General features: G+C 37.5%; 1 protein-coding gene across 2 annotated transcripts in view; it reads left to right on the forward strand.

The window, feature by feature from the left end:
• The first annotated feature begins 777 nt into the window (after positions 1–777).
• Positions 778–15,522, forward strand: part of rad18 (RAD18 E3 ubiquitin protein ligase) — a 45,495-nt gene continuing 30,750 nt past the window's right edge. Inside the window, exons 1-4 of one of the 2 annotated variants that reach the window (XM_036152110.1) lie at positions 778–948; positions 3,861–3,939; positions 7,319–7,380; positions 8,280–8,350. In XM_036152110.1, the coding sequence (XP_036008003.1) occupies positions 898–948; positions 3,861–3,939; positions 7,319–7,380; positions 8,280–8,350 (263 nt within the window). In that variant the 5' untranslated portion in view covers positions 778–897. The remainder of the gene's footprint in view (positions 949–3,860; positions 3,940–7,318; positions 7,381–8,279; positions 8,351–15,522) is intronic. The other variant, XM_036152109.1, reaches the window with a different exon arrangement.

The raw sequence follows: 15,522 nt of genomic DNA on the forward strand, positions 1-15,522 counted from the left end.
AGATGACATGGCTCCCCTGATCATTACTGATTGTACAAACTTCCCACTAGAACTCAAGCAACTTGGACTATTTCCATTCAACATTTTTCCTTCCACTTAACTTTCCAATTAAATTCTTGAAACTGTGAACAGCCAACTTTTTCAGCAATGCAATTTTGTGGCTTGGCCTCTTTGTGGAAGGGTGACAGTGGCTGTTCACTAGAAATTATCTCAGTAGTCTTCTAAGTTACTCTATACATCATAACATGGCTATAACATAACATTTCTACTAAGAAAAAAATGTTATTGTCTTAGAATATTCCAATGTTATGAGGAAAATAATTCATGGTTTTCATTAGCGGCTCACAGTAGCTAATTAAGAGAAAAAAACACATCACTATGTTGAAATGAATTTATGTAATAAATTTCTGTCACATTTTGAACTGAATAATTAGAATATTGAGATGCACCTGTAAAGACTATGTAACACCTCATTATCTTGGAAATCGATACGTACTTTGCATACCTCTGTGCTGCGTTTGGGTGCTGAAAACATATGTGTGTAGGTGTTTTACATGTTTGTCAAGAATGTATTTCTATTCAGTGGAGAAGCAAAGTATATCTTATTTTTATTTATCTATTTTTTTACAAATAAAAGTTAACCAAAAATCAAACCTCCCAAAACAGCAACAACAAACGTGTAAAATATTAAAATGTAGCTTGAGAAATCCCAACCAAACAAAAGGGTGAGAGGCGTTTTTTTCTGGGAATGTATGAGATGTCCCAGTGACCGTGAACGCAACGGAAGTTGTTAACTAGCGTCAGTTCGCGTCCCACTGAGCGGGAGTTTGCTAAAACAGACACAAAAGTAAAGTACCTTAAAATTGTCCTTAAATCTGTCCGCTTTCTTTTTGAGACATGGCCCAGCATGACGAAGAGGATCTACCGCCCAACCTCGCGTGTTTGAAAGTGAGTCATCGCGTTGTTTGGGCTGAAGTCTCCGTGTTTTGATTTCAAAACTAGCGCTAGCCGGTGTCCCCCTCATAACGCTGTAGGTCTATGAAAGGATTCGATGCAAAACAAAAACAGCAACAAAAAGCCGAAAAACATTTCTGCTTCTACGCGTAAATAATCCGTTCAGAACACGGAAGATTGTTGTTGTTGTTTTTGTGTGTGTGTAAATCTAGCTTTACAATTAGAACATAATGTGTGTGTGTTTTTTCGTTACACAACGTTGATGTTGGCATAAATCAAAGCCCACCTATACACTTTTAACCTGACGGCTGTAAACGTACCATTAAGAACAATATAAATTAAAACATAATGGTAGCATGTCTGAACAGTAATCGCTATAATGCAAATGGTAGATTTTGTACTATTCAGTTCGTATGCCGATTCACGTTCATTGTTGTCTTTACGAGACAAGTAGACCGTCCTAACATCTTATTATTCAGAATCCAGTTCAGTCATTTCAGAGCAACCCAGTTCATTCCAATACAACACAGTTGTATCATTTGGATAACATTCATATGATCCATGTCGCATTCTGCATGGGTAATGGCCAGTGAACCTATCAAGAGGGCCGTGGTCTTTAATTTGCCATTGTTTCCAGCTACCAAATTAATTAAAACCTATTTATTGTTTTTGCACTTTCCGTTCTGCCCAATACACAGACTTGTTTTAAATAACAGGACATAGAGCTTGTCCTGTGATAAATCCTGCATCCAAACCTACCCCAGCTTAATGAGCTTGGCCCGGCTGTTTGTGGTGAAAAAGGAGTGGCTCCGCTCCACTGTTACCTCATGCTTGCACAAGATGCTGGAGACTTTATGCAATCAGCTGGGGTCCCTTGCACATAACGTTTAATCAATAGGCAATATATGATAAAAGAACAATAAAACACATTGATTTTTCTGGGTAATAATAGTTAAGACTGTGTTGGACTCTATTTGCCTGGTTCTGTATATTCAAATATATAGGTGACATGAATTGGATCTATTTGTCTTCTAAAGAGGTGTTAGATATGAAATTTCTTGTAATTTGACACATAGGCAAAGCTGAATTATGCTTTGTAATATTTCAGTTAATTACATTAATTCCCTTCTGTTAAAGGTATAGTGGACAATTTTCTTTCGGCTTCGTGCTCCAATGGGATCACCATGTTATCTATGGGTTGTCCCACATGCCAATCTTTGCAAGACGTAAACTGCCTTATATGTTTATGAGAAAAAGAGGAAGACCTCAGTAGAAAGAAATAAGACCAGAATGTATTTGGGGGATTCTTTTACGACGGGTTGAAGAGTAGGTAAGATGGCATGGGCAGTTATTCAAAAAGGCACTTGGGCGGTTCTTACCTACGTTTCCAGAAAAATCATCCACTCTACCTTTTAACTCATGGCAAACATACAAAGCTGGTTGAAAGTAAAATTTAATAAAATATATTTTTATGTCGTCAACTTATGCTAGAGGAGGCTTATTTGTTTTCATACAGTTTTGTTTTTAATTAAAAACTGCTTTAACAATTACATAAACTTTAACAATTAATTATACAGGTACTTAGCCATCAGCTAAAGTAATTATTTTCGGAAATTTACATTAAACGTGTTCCAGTCCATCAGCTAGTGAGGGAAAGGGGACAGTTTTACCGCACTCCTTCCTGTCTGGTGATTGGCTGGTCAAATACTGACAGGTCTGATTACTTTTTCCCTGTTCATAAAGTTTATCGAAACTAAAATCTTCAACCCTTTTCAGCCCTTAAACATGTCAACAAAAAGCACGTCCTTTAATGTACTTGGATGTGAGTTGAGTAAATGTTAAACATCTAAGAAATCTAGAAATCACTATTGGTCCATGGGCCTGTCGGGATAATCAATAAATCAATTAATTGCACGATTGATTTCAATCACGATTAATTAAAATAATTGTGATAATTGGCGTATGCATGCTTGCTTATTTCCCCTTGTGTCTCTGTCTCCTCTCTCTGAGTTGGGATACTAAATGGTTGCAGTGCGGTGCATCGGTGTCTGCTCACCCCTCCCTTCTTTTTTTCAGTGTAGAAGGGGTTAAATTTTGCCAAGGTATCCCACAGAAAATAGGGTAATCCTGGCGGTAGTGGTCTGGTGGGTTGCTGAACAGGGAAGTGGACGCATGAAGAGGAGTGTTGCATGGTGCTGCTCTTAACCAGATACCGTAGTGTGCGTCAAGCTAATAACAGCTAGGACATTAGCTTGGTTGACTGAGAGGTTTTCTTCCAGATGGGAACTTTACTGACCATGTTAAGTTGTTCTCACACATCGATAAATTTAAAATAAATAAACAAACAAATGCTTAGCCTGGCGGGGCTACGGTGGGGGAAACCCAGCGTGTGTCAGGTAGGCACATGCTTAAAGTTAACATTTGAGCCTCGTAAGGGAGAGCCAGAGAAACACTGCTTTGAAGATAAATTAAATTGGTGTGAAAGCCAAACACGACCACTGCAGAGTGGGAGTTTCTTGGATTTAAACCAAATGTGGGCTTAATTTGTCTGAGCTGGTAGGTCAAGAGCATATACTTGCATTATTATGCTATTATTGAAATTAATTATGCATATTAGTTGAAAAAAGGTGTCCAAATGACAGTAATATGATTTATCTCAATAATTTGTAGAAAAATGCATCGTCTAGCAAAATATATCGTGACATGGATATTGGTCCGGCGTAGTTTGAAGCAGGTTAGATCTTTCAAGGGTATTTATAATGAGAATGATCATTATATATAGTCATTTTTGTTGAATTTAACATACATTAACCTTTTTCGTTAGTTCTATCAACCTTTGTGTTGCAGTATTTTCTTTTTTTTTGTTAATCTCTTTACTCCTTTGATGCATTTTTTTTCCTCCACAGAACGTTGATACCCTGCTGCGCTGTCCAATTTGCTTCGATTTCCTCAACATTACAATGATGACCAAGTGCTCCCACAATTGTAAGTGCTAAGCAGAACCTTTTTTTTTTTTTTTTTAAAACAGCTGTGGTCCAAGCAGTTCTTGTGCAATTTTAGCAGAACTTAGTGTTCAAGTTGAACAAAGGGACTTCCGTAGTCATGCAAAATTGTGCCCTTTTTAAAGAGCTGTTGGAATCCGTTTTAAATGGTAGCAGAAACTGCTTTCCCATTGAGCGTTTGAGCTGGTTGGACTGAAAAACACAACTATGATGGAGAACAAAGTGGCAGAAGCCTTTTGAGGGCTACAGTGAAATGATGTGTGGGGCTTTGCCTGAAGTCAAATGCATTCGCATTTACTGTCTCTCCGTATTAAAAGCACAGAGATGAGAGAAGCTCTTCTTCCACTTTTCATCTGCTTTAAGTTTCAAGTAGCAGAGTGAATCTGAGTGTAATGTTCCATCTCACTCAGACTTAAAAAAATGTCTGAAAATGTGTGAGCTTCGATGCAAAACTGCACCTCTGTTGAGACAGTTTAGCTAATTGAAGAACGACGTGGAAAATAACATTTTAACATCGTCGTAGTTTGAGTCTCAGACCTTTCTGTGAGTCTTGGATTAAAGAAGTACATCATAAAGGCAGTGGACTTATTTCTTACATTTGATTTCACTTTACAGCAACCACTCCAATAAGTTTCTATTTTTGGTTCATCTTTATAGTCATTTTAGCGTTGCCCAGCATTGTGGAGCTAAAAAAGAAAAGAAAAACAATTATTGGCACCCATAGTAAATATGTGTAAAAATCCTTGAAATAAATGTATCTTTTAAAGCAGGAGCATTACTTTAGTAAATCTTTAAGCACATTTACTTAGTGAGGTCAAAGTGGCATAAAATCTAAAAGAATTGCTTAAAAATATCATTGGGTTATATATACTTGCTGATGATCCTGCTGGTGACCCTTTTTTACGGCCTCCTTTTGCAGATATAACAGCATTCAGTCTTGCCATAACATTGGAGCAAACACAGACAGGGCTCATTGACCATTCCTCCATGGGCGATTTCTCAGCGCTTCCTGCTGATGATGTTACTTGAATGCCTGCGGTGACGTCTGTGACTGTCTCTATTAGGCATATAAAAAATGACCTGTGTGCCCTGCAGATCAGGACTTTATCGACGGTTTCTCCCAAAGATCAACCTTCCCGTCTTAAGCTACTTTGTAACTAATTTGGCGGTATGCTTACAGTCAGTGTCCATTTAGAAGAACAGTTTGTCCCTAAGCTTGAACTTCCGATTTTGGTTCAATATTTCAACCTGTGGTTCTAGAAATGGAATGATGCCATCTATTTTGTGAAGTGCTCCAGTTCCTCCTCCTGCCAATTACCCTGACAGCATGACGATGCCCCAAGTTGGAATGAGTCGCTTGACCTGCAAGCTTTCTCCAAGTGTAACAATAGGCCAAACATTTAAATTTAGTGTCATCATTCCTCAGGATATGTATCAAAGATGGAGGCATTTGTCTCAGAGTTCATTTGGGAGCTTTAATTCGGCCTTATATGTTGGTTTTGGAATAACAGCTTCTCCCTTTTTGAGTGATCTTTGAGTCCATCTGAGTACAAGATTCGTTTCGCTATGGATGGAAACACTCTCCGACCAAGTTCAGCCAGCATCTTCTCTAGCTCTTTTGATTTGTCTTCTGGAGTCAATGCACACATTTCAAACCAAAAGACATTCATCTCTAGGACACAGGAGTTGCATCCTTCCTAAACTATGATGGCTGCACATTCTCATGTTGTCAATACTTGCATATAATTGTTTGAACAGATTAACATGGCAACTTCAGGCATCCTCTACCCAAGGATGAACTGGATATTTGAAGATGCAGAGTTCTCTTAATGATCAGCTTTGATCTTAGCCACGAGGAAGCAGTGTTTTTGATTTGTTGCCAGAAAATGCACCCATTTAACTCAGATGCTTTGAAATGACCAGAATATGACAAAGCCATGGCGTCATCATCTGGGCTTTCCCAAATAGTTTAAAGGCATAATGGTCTCGAAATTGAAGACATTATTACCAAATGTCCCATCTGGCATCTAGAAAACAGTTATTTCGGTCACCCTAACTGACCTAAAACAGGAAAAGTATTGTCCAATATAATGTAAGATGGTAAAAAAAAACATTTCTTTTTGTCTTTTTGTAGTATACGTAAATATCTGGTCTCAGCTGTATATACCCCAGGGAAACAAGATCACTAAACTTCATACACAATGTTGTCAATTTCAAAATAAAAAAAATATAAATGAGAAATTTCTTTAGTTAATTGTATTGATTTTAAAGAAATTACTATTAGTGTCTGTGGTTTTCAAACCAGTAAATTTAATTTATGTTATTAAAAATGATAATAATTTTTTTTCCTACAGAGTATATCTTCTTAAATGAAAAGGTTTTATTTCTTTGAATTCTTTTGGTGTGAGATGATGCTGCTCCAACACAATATGCATTTCTTTTTAGACTTTTTACACATCTTCACCAGGGGTGTTAGTGTTTAGGATACTGCATGTGTTCAACTGGAAAAAAATCTCTTTTCATTGTGAATAAAAAAAAAAACAGTGAATAAAAAAAAAGAATTCTTAATTTGCATTTTTTCATTTTTCAAAATCTTTTTTTCTTCTAAAAATAGCTTTATATCAAGTTTGACAAGTTGACAAACCTCCACTGGGGCTGGGGGGGGGGGTTACTCTTTTGTCTGAATGAGTCACTGCAGTATAATGACCTGGTGCTGAAGAGTGACACCTCACTATCTGTCAGAGAATGTCGAACATTTACCAAAGACACAGTCACAGTGGCAAAACTACATCAGAACAGGAAGGCTGCTGTCCAGGGAAAAAAAAACAGACAGGTGACCAAATCTCAGGTCAAATCTTTAGTGTCCAAAACATTTCTTTTTGCAACAAATCCACCTCCTGTGCCAATTGTAAATTCTTAGGGGACATGCCATCTATATTTTGCTGTCCTGCAACAAAAAGGGAAAACAAGGAAAACTTTTTTTTTATTTTGCAGGAATGTCACTTTTTAAAACAGTTGTTTTTGAATGAGGAAAAATACTGAGAAAAATTAGGTTAACAATTCTAAAAAGCCTTGCGACCCCACAAGGGATAGGCGTGGTAGAAAATGCATGGATGGAAACCCTAAACAGTTAGATTTTTTTTTTTTTTTAGTGTACATGTATAAGTTGGTTTACAATAATAATGCATCTAATACACAAGCCCACAATGGAGTATTCATTTTTAGGCTCTGGACAAATGTCCATGCTAAAAAAAAAATTATATTGGCTTTTGTTTAACCAGGTCAATTAAAAACTGGGGGGAAAAATGTGGATCTGTTTGCTTTGAGATTAAGAACAAGTCTGTTTGTTTTTCATTTTCCAGTTTGCTCGCTGTGCATCAGAAAATTTCTCTCCTACAAGCTGCTTTGCCCGGTTTGTAACTCGGTAAGTATGAGTGTGAATTAGATATTTAGTCATGTCTGCATATTAAGAGAAAAAGTTGTCCTAGCAGGAATGGCACATTAAATTTTTATATAAGCTAAAAAAAAATCTGATAATTCAAAGGCATCTCAGTGAACTATAATACATTTCAAAACTTAATTTAGTTAATTAATTTGATTCATAAAGTGAAACTCATAAATAATATAGATTTATTACACACTGATATATATCAGTAATTTATTTCTGTTAATTTTGAAATGGTATGTCATCTTGGGTGGGGGGTGGGTGGGGGGACTGCTGGGTTGACCATCAAACAGTCACGGAGACCCTTTGAAAGAAGGGTGAGCCACAAAGGTGAATGCTAATGAAGCGAGCTGTTCGCACACTGCTCCATGCAGGCATGTTAATGGGAATTTGAAGTGGAGGAAAAAGTGGTAAGAGAAAAACGCACAAGCATCAGGGATAACTGGAGCCTTCAGAGGATTTGTGATGCAAAGCTTGTTAAAAAAAAAAAAAAAAAATGCGGCGAAGATTCACAACACGTAGACAGCACTTAAGGAGCCACCACACACAGATGAAAGTCAATTTTGCATTTCATTTGGAAGTCAAGGCCCCAGAGTTTGCAGGTAGGGTGGAAAGGCCCAGAATCCAGGTTTTTTTGAGGTTCAGTGTGAAGTCTCTACAGTCAGTGATGATCAAAATAAGCATCAACCATGAGAAGAAAAGGGAAATATCTGAAATGTGTGTGTGTGTGTTATGATTCTGAGTTTCACTTTTTGAATTTTATTAAGTTACGAATTTTATTAAGTTACGATAGTTCATGTCTTCTATTAGTGAAACGTGTCATCAGTTTTAATTCCTAAAGCTGTATTTTAATGCTGCACTTTTCTCCTCTCTTTTAGCAAACGACAGAGCAGGACTTACGAAACAACCGGCTGTTAGATGACTTGGTCGTTAACTTCCAGGCTGCAAGGTTAGAAACCGCTCTTGTCAAATCTGAAGTGAGCTCTCATGTCTAGGGAAAAATGAAGCTTTCGCTGCAACAAAGACTCACTGCACACAGGATCATCAGAAGGGATTTTTTTTTTTTACTTTCCTTTTCTAATGCTTTTTCCTCTGACAGAGCCGGCGCAGTTGTGGAGGAAGGATCAAAACAATTTTTATTGTTTTTAGCCAGGCATGGCTTAGTTTTTTATTTCTGGAGTGATTTCATTTATTTCTTCCTTCAGAGGGGGGTGGGTCACCAGTGGGTAAGCTCAGCTCGAGGTACACTGACCCGCTGCATGGGAGGAGAAAACGATGAACCAAATTTAAGTTTATTCCACTAGATCTATGTGGGGAAACATCGGCAGGAGTTTGCTGATACATTTTTTTTATGCAGATTGTTGCTTTAAAATTCACCTCTCGGGTTCCGATCATTGCTCAGAATTGTGGAATTGGTGGCGTGTTGAGGACCGCTTCTCTAGAGGAGGGATGGCAGAAAAAACAGCAGCAGAGCAGGAAATCTGGCCGACTTCTCTACGAACACGCAGGCATTGCCTCAATATCTCTTCTATTTGTCTTTTAAGGCTCTTAAGACCTGAGAAGGAAAATGATTACCATGGTGATTTTTGTGAAATTACACAGTTATTGACGGGATGTCTCAATGTGTCCCCAAGGTAATGGCACTTAAGGAAAAATAAACCGTTATTGGTTTTTGGTAATCTACCTGATTTATTTTCTTTTTGTTTGTAAATCCACTGAGAATGTCAGGTCATTTTTGAGATTCTCTTTGTAATATACTTGTACACACACTTGTGTGTTTTGTAGCTTTAGGGTGATGTTTTTATTACATCAGATACAAATACGGGTAGCAGTTTCTTGCTGGGTTACAAGAAGCTTTGCTGTACTTTAAAGTTGAGTTTTCTCCTATGTGACATGGATGGTGTAGGGGGAAAAAATAGCCTGAGACCAGATTGTCTTGTTATAGTTGACACCTGCTTCACGGGAGCAGCTTCCCATCTGCTTTCAGTCACTGCCTGTCTTTGGCAGACTGATAAATGCTGGCCTGCTTACATGGAGCGTGACATTGTTAACAGAAAAATGGTTATTTCCAGTGAGATAGAAAAATAGGCTGGCTACGTAGGCCTCAGGCTTTACGTTCTCCTTTAAGTTTAAGTTATTGTAATATTTCTCTTAGAAATTATTTCCAAATTTAAAGAACAAAAATGTTTTCTTAATTGTAGAGCTTCAAACATTTTTACTACACATTGTGGGATCAGTTTCTATAAAAATAAATACAAATGATTTCTTTTCTGCTCTTCATTTGTCGCTGTCCCTTGGGAGAAAACGCTCATGCTGATCTTTAGAACTGTGGCTTTCATATTGTCTTTAGTTTTTCAGGTAGTAGAAAGGCTAAGACAATGCTATAGTGCTGTTATCGGTCAATTAACTGCAATATTTGTCTCCTCCATCAATCACGTCACATAATCAACACGTTGAATGGTCTCCCTGCCGATAGCAGAACCTCTGATCGTCATCACGGTTATGAATAAGCGAATTACGCTGCCGTTCTGTGCTCCAGTGTTTAATTTCCTGTTGTCCAGCTCTGGTTATCTGTGAGGGGAAATTTTTTGCAGTCATGAAGTGCTATTTTTATTTAGACATATGTAAGTGCACATTGAACGCTGAATTATACAGGTGTTCCTTCATGGCATGAATATTTTGAATTTTTAAAGCCAAAACCAATACAACATTATCACACTTTAATGTCGTATCACACACTGTACCTAAAGAAAGAATGCTTTCAGCTTATTTTCATGCTTGAGGATAAGAGAGACAAACACTTAAAACAAAGCAATATCAATTAATAGCACAAATATATTAAAAATAAAAAAAGACATTGAGCAATAATGGTTATTGGGTTTCCTCCAGATCTTTTTCCACCTAGAACCAGCTTAGTAAATTCCAGGTTTTTCATGTACATTTTATAACTAGCGTAACATGTTTATTGTCTTGCTCGCTCCATCCATCCATCCATCCATCCATCCATCCATCCATCCATCCATCCATCCATCCATCCATCCATCCATCCATCCATCCATCCATCCATCCATCCATCCATCCATCCATCCATCCACTCACTGAGTTCTTCCTCTTCTTCTCATACACATGACTAACCGCTAACTTAGCCGCTAAGCTAACCAGATACATAAACACTAGAAGTGCTCATCTAGCAAGCGGAAACCAGGAAGGAATGAGCACAAACAATGACGTTACATGAGCACATCAGAATGATTGACATTTCGGACAGCAACACACCGTTTAAAACTGGCATATTAGATTGTTGTGATTGGCTAGCTGTTGTAGTGATTATAGCCACAAGGTGTCAGGATTACTTATAGCTCTTTTTAATGACTGAATTTTTTTTATCTTAGGAACATGGCTTCAGCGAGAACATTATATTAGCATAAATGAGTTAACCTTTTCTAGTTATGTACATTTTTTTCATTCCTCAAAATACTGGGCAAGGACAAGGAGTAGAAACCATTTTTTGTTCAATTTGTTCATTGTGTCATGGCCAATTAATAGCAAAAAGTCTTTTAATTGTGTAAACTTTAGTTTTCCTTGTCCAAATTGCAAAGCACTAAATCCGCTTCAGGTTTTTGTATTGTCATCCAAACTCTTATTCTCAATTTTTAGATCGGCTCTCAGACTTCTTATCTGATTTAGGGTTAAATACTGACAGGGTCATTATAGTGGGAAATTTTAACATTCGTGTTGACACTAAAAGTGATAGCCTAAATGTAGCCTTTAATGCTTAGACTCAGTTGGATTTACTCAAAACATGCGTAAACCTACCCAACTCGACATGCAGAGGTCCCATACTCAACATTACGTTTTCAACGACACTTGGTTTGATCAGGGATATTTGCACTTGGTTGGAAGTGGTCCCCAGAAAAAGATACAAAGCTAACTGTATACTTTGCAAGAGGATCATCAAATTAGAAACATTTGGTGTGAAAGGGGTCAGTCTCACTCCAAGATGGAGAAACATGACGTGACAAAGCGGCCAAAACTGGAGGTACAGAGACGTGCTTGCGTCTCATGTTTGCGCATGTTTTTTTTCCGCCTTTTTTAAAAGCCCGTGAAGACCTGTCCTACATACAGTTTAACCAACGACCTTTCTTTTTGTTATTTTTTTTCTCTGGAAAAATTATTCCACACAGAGTATCGCCATTATTCTTCCTGGTCGTCCATTTTTTTACTCTGAACTCTTGAGCGGATACGCAAGATTTCCCCCTCTGAGATCGTGCGTGGTGTGTTGAGCTTGCCGTCCGACCTGACACCACACATATCTAGGATTTTTTATTGTTACGTGTGGTGTCTCTCAGGCTTTGAAAATACTCCGGTTATTTCAAACTCCTGCCGTGTGAACCAGCCTTAAGTCTATGGGAGTGTCAGCACAATCTGTCTCAACTAACTTTATAAAGTGCCTTGAGATGACGTCTAATGAATTGTACTGCATACATAAATTTAATTGAATTGTTACTGAAGGTCTTTTGCAAGACTAATCTAACTTTGGAAGCTAAGTAGGGCCAGACCGTTTGCAATGCTTAGATGGGAGACTGCTTGGGAATACTAGGTGCTAAAAGCTTGCGTGGTTTACGGCCATACCGCCCATTCTATGGGTTCTAGTTTCTGCCTGCGGTAGGAACAAATGAGTGGAGAGTAGGTTTTAGGATAATAATTTCAAACACTTGCTCAGTGGGGTTGTTCCTGTTCAGGAATCTCCTCTGTCTGTAAGCTTCTCAGTGTGAAAATACTGCATTAAGTAGTTTTTGGATGATAGCCATGATTTACTGCCATTAAAGTAGAAGCCTAACAGCTGTTACCATAGTGGCACATTTTTGTGTATCAGCCACCACTTATTATATACTACGAAGAGCACGTTTAATGTTTTATTTCAGCATACAGTCATTACACTTGCAAAGGAGGGGGAAAAAAACGGTTTATTAGCTTGTATTGATATTTTTGTTTTACATGTATTTATACATATGTTCAAATCTTTTTAGGAATAAACGTTCTTGATCAGACAATCAGCCAGCACATGGATACAGCTTGCAAGAACAAACTGCTCAGTAGCTACCATTGTTCACAATAATTGTTTGGGCTTCTGTTCTTTAAGAATGGATTTTTTTTTCTAAAAAACCTTCTGTTAAAAATAATAGACTACACAGTTGGTAGTACTGTTGCCTTGAGGCAAGAAGGCCCCACGTTCAAATCCCAGCATGGGATCTTGCTGCAGTTTGCATGGTCTCTCTGAGCATGTGCAAATTCTCTCCGGGTACTCTTCTTACTTCTTTCTACAGTCCAAGAACATGACTGGTCTAACTATATTGCTGTTAGGTGTATGTGTGTGTCTGTGTGTCTCTATGTTGCCCTGTAAATGGACTGGTAACCTGTCTGCCCTGCCTCTCGCTCAATGACTACTGTGGGTAGGCACTAGCCCCAACCTTGTACAGATTAAGTGGGTTATAAACAGATGGATTGATGATAATAATAATTTGCTATTCTCTGAAAATGTACATGACTATACACTTGTAATTCACGACAGCCACAGGCTCTGCTGATACTTCTCATCTTCATTTCAGAAATAATGAGCACATCAGCACTTTCTGCTCATCAGTAATGAATTATGGATGAAATCATATATTATCAGGAAATAAATGAGTTGGGGCTGATCTAAACTTAGATTACATTTTTAATAAGTTCATCTCAAATTAAAGCAATTTTTTTTAAAGGAGCTCCAAATACATCCAGTAGTATCTGCCACAGTAACATTAAAAATGAAAAAGTGTAGTCCTTTTACGTTCTTGGATGTTTCATATATCATGCCCAACACATTTGTTGGCTCCACTGTTAAAAGTTTCAGAAAGTCCTAGAGTGTCTTTTTCATTGCACTTGAAAAATATACTGAAATTTGCCCTTATAAAAATCCAACTTTGAGTTCAGTTAACTCCAATAATAAAAAAAAAGAATTTTTATATATATATATATATATATATATATATATATATATATATATATATATATATATATATATATATATATATATATATATATATATACACACAAATTAATACAAATTTATTTATACCTCTGGTGGAGTTAGTTTTACTTTTTTTTTTGTCCCACAACAAATTTTGTCTAAGAAATTATAGGTATCTCTCAAAAAACAATGGAATTGTATCAAAGGCAGTATTGCTATTAAATAAAGTAAATTTTCTCTTTTAATGTGTAAAGTTTAATAAAAATGGCATCTGAAATTGTTTATTCCCTTCTCAATAATCAATGGAAGAATATTTTATTGTGTTTTCAGCAACTAAACCCTTATAACTGCTGACCAGCTTTTTGGATGTTTCCAATGATATTTTGACAATTTGACTCATGATAAAAAAAATACTTAACATAAATCTTCCAGGGATATGAACAACTTTTATTTATCTTTTACAAATTCTTAGTGACATTCACCAATACTTATCAAATAAATGTAGATGCAGCATTTTTGTAATTTATGCTTAGGCAGATGGAGGTGTCTTAAGTCTACAATTAGGCCCAGAAGTATTTGGACAGTGACACAAGTTTTGTTATTTTAGCTGTTTATGAGAACATATTCAGGATATATAATCGATACGGGCTTAAAGTGCAGACTCTCAGCTATAATTTGAGACTATTCACATCCAAATTGGAGCAAGGGTTTAGGAATTAGAGGTATTTAATATTTAGCCGCCTCTTTTTCAAGGGAAGTAAAAAGTAATTGGACACTTGACTCAGAAGAGTGCAAAATAAATAACAAGACTGCATGTGCTCTTCCCTCGTTAACCTGTCATCAGTTAAGCGGTTAAAAGATCTGGAGTTGATTCCAGGTGTGGCGTTTGCATTTGGAAGCTGTTGCTGTGAACACACAACATGTGGCCAAAGGAGCTCTTCATGGAGGTGAAACAGAACATCCTGAGGCTGAAAAAAGAATAAATCCATCAGAGAGATGGCAGAAATGTTAGGAGTGGCCAAATCAACGGTTTGGGACATTCTGAGAAAAAAAGAGAGCACTCGTGAACTTGGGAACTCAAAAAGGCCTGGATGTCCACAGAAGACAATAGGGGTGGATGATCGCAGAATCCTTTCCACGGTTAATAAAAATTTACAACATCCACTCAAGTGAAGAACACTCTCCAGGAAGTAGGTGTATCAGTATCTAAGTCTACCATAAAAAGAAGACTTCATGAGAGTAAATACAAATAATTCACCACAAGGTGCAAACCATTAATCAGCATCAAAAACAGAAAGGCCAGAACTGACTTAGCCAAAAAAACACCCGAAGAAGCCAGCCCAGTTCAGGCACAGCATTCTTTGGACAGCTGAGACTAAGATCAACCTGTACCAGAATGAGAAGAACGTTTGGAGGGGAATTGGAACAGTTCATGATCCAAAGCACACCATGTGTTCTGTAAAACAGGGTGGAGACAGTGTGATGGCATGGGCATGCATGGTCATTTGTGTTTATTGATGATGTGACAAAAGACAGATGCAGCCAGATGAATTCTGAAGTGTATAGAGATATACTTTCTGCTCAGATTCAGCCAAATGCAGCAAAGTTGATTGGACGGCGCCTCACAGTACAGATGGACAATGATCCAAAACATACTGCAAAAGCAACTTGAGAGTTTTTTAAAGCAAATATGTGGAATATTCTGCAATAACTGAGTCAATCACCAGATCTCAGCCCAATCAAGAATGTATTTTATGTGCTCAAGGCAAAACGTAAGGCAGAAAGCCCACAAACAAGCACCGACTGAAGACAGCTGCAGTAAAGGCCTGGTAAAGCATCACAAAGGAGAACACCCAGCGGATTAAAATATATTCAGAATAAATAATCTGATTGTACCGTTTATAAGGGCACACAATCAATGAATCCGATCATAATGTGCGTGTATATGCACCTGGCTGTATTAGAATAGAACCACTCTGACATGCGCCCTTATCAAGTTCCCCTAAAAATCCACAGAAGAAGAACTACTTCTGTCTTTGCTAAACAACAACATAATAGCAAACAAAGCAGTGTTATACGAGTTTGTCTTCCAAGCGCCAAATTTTCGCACCAAG

The sequence above is a fragment of the Fundulus heteroclitus genome, chromosome 20 (assembly GCF_011125445.2).
Source record: "Fundulus heteroclitus isolate FHET01 chromosome 20, MU-UCD_Fhet_4.1, whole genome shotgun sequence".
Classification (NCBI taxonomy): domain Eukaryota; kingdom Metazoa; phylum Chordata; class Actinopteri; order Cyprinodontiformes; family Fundulidae; genus Fundulus; species Fundulus heteroclitus.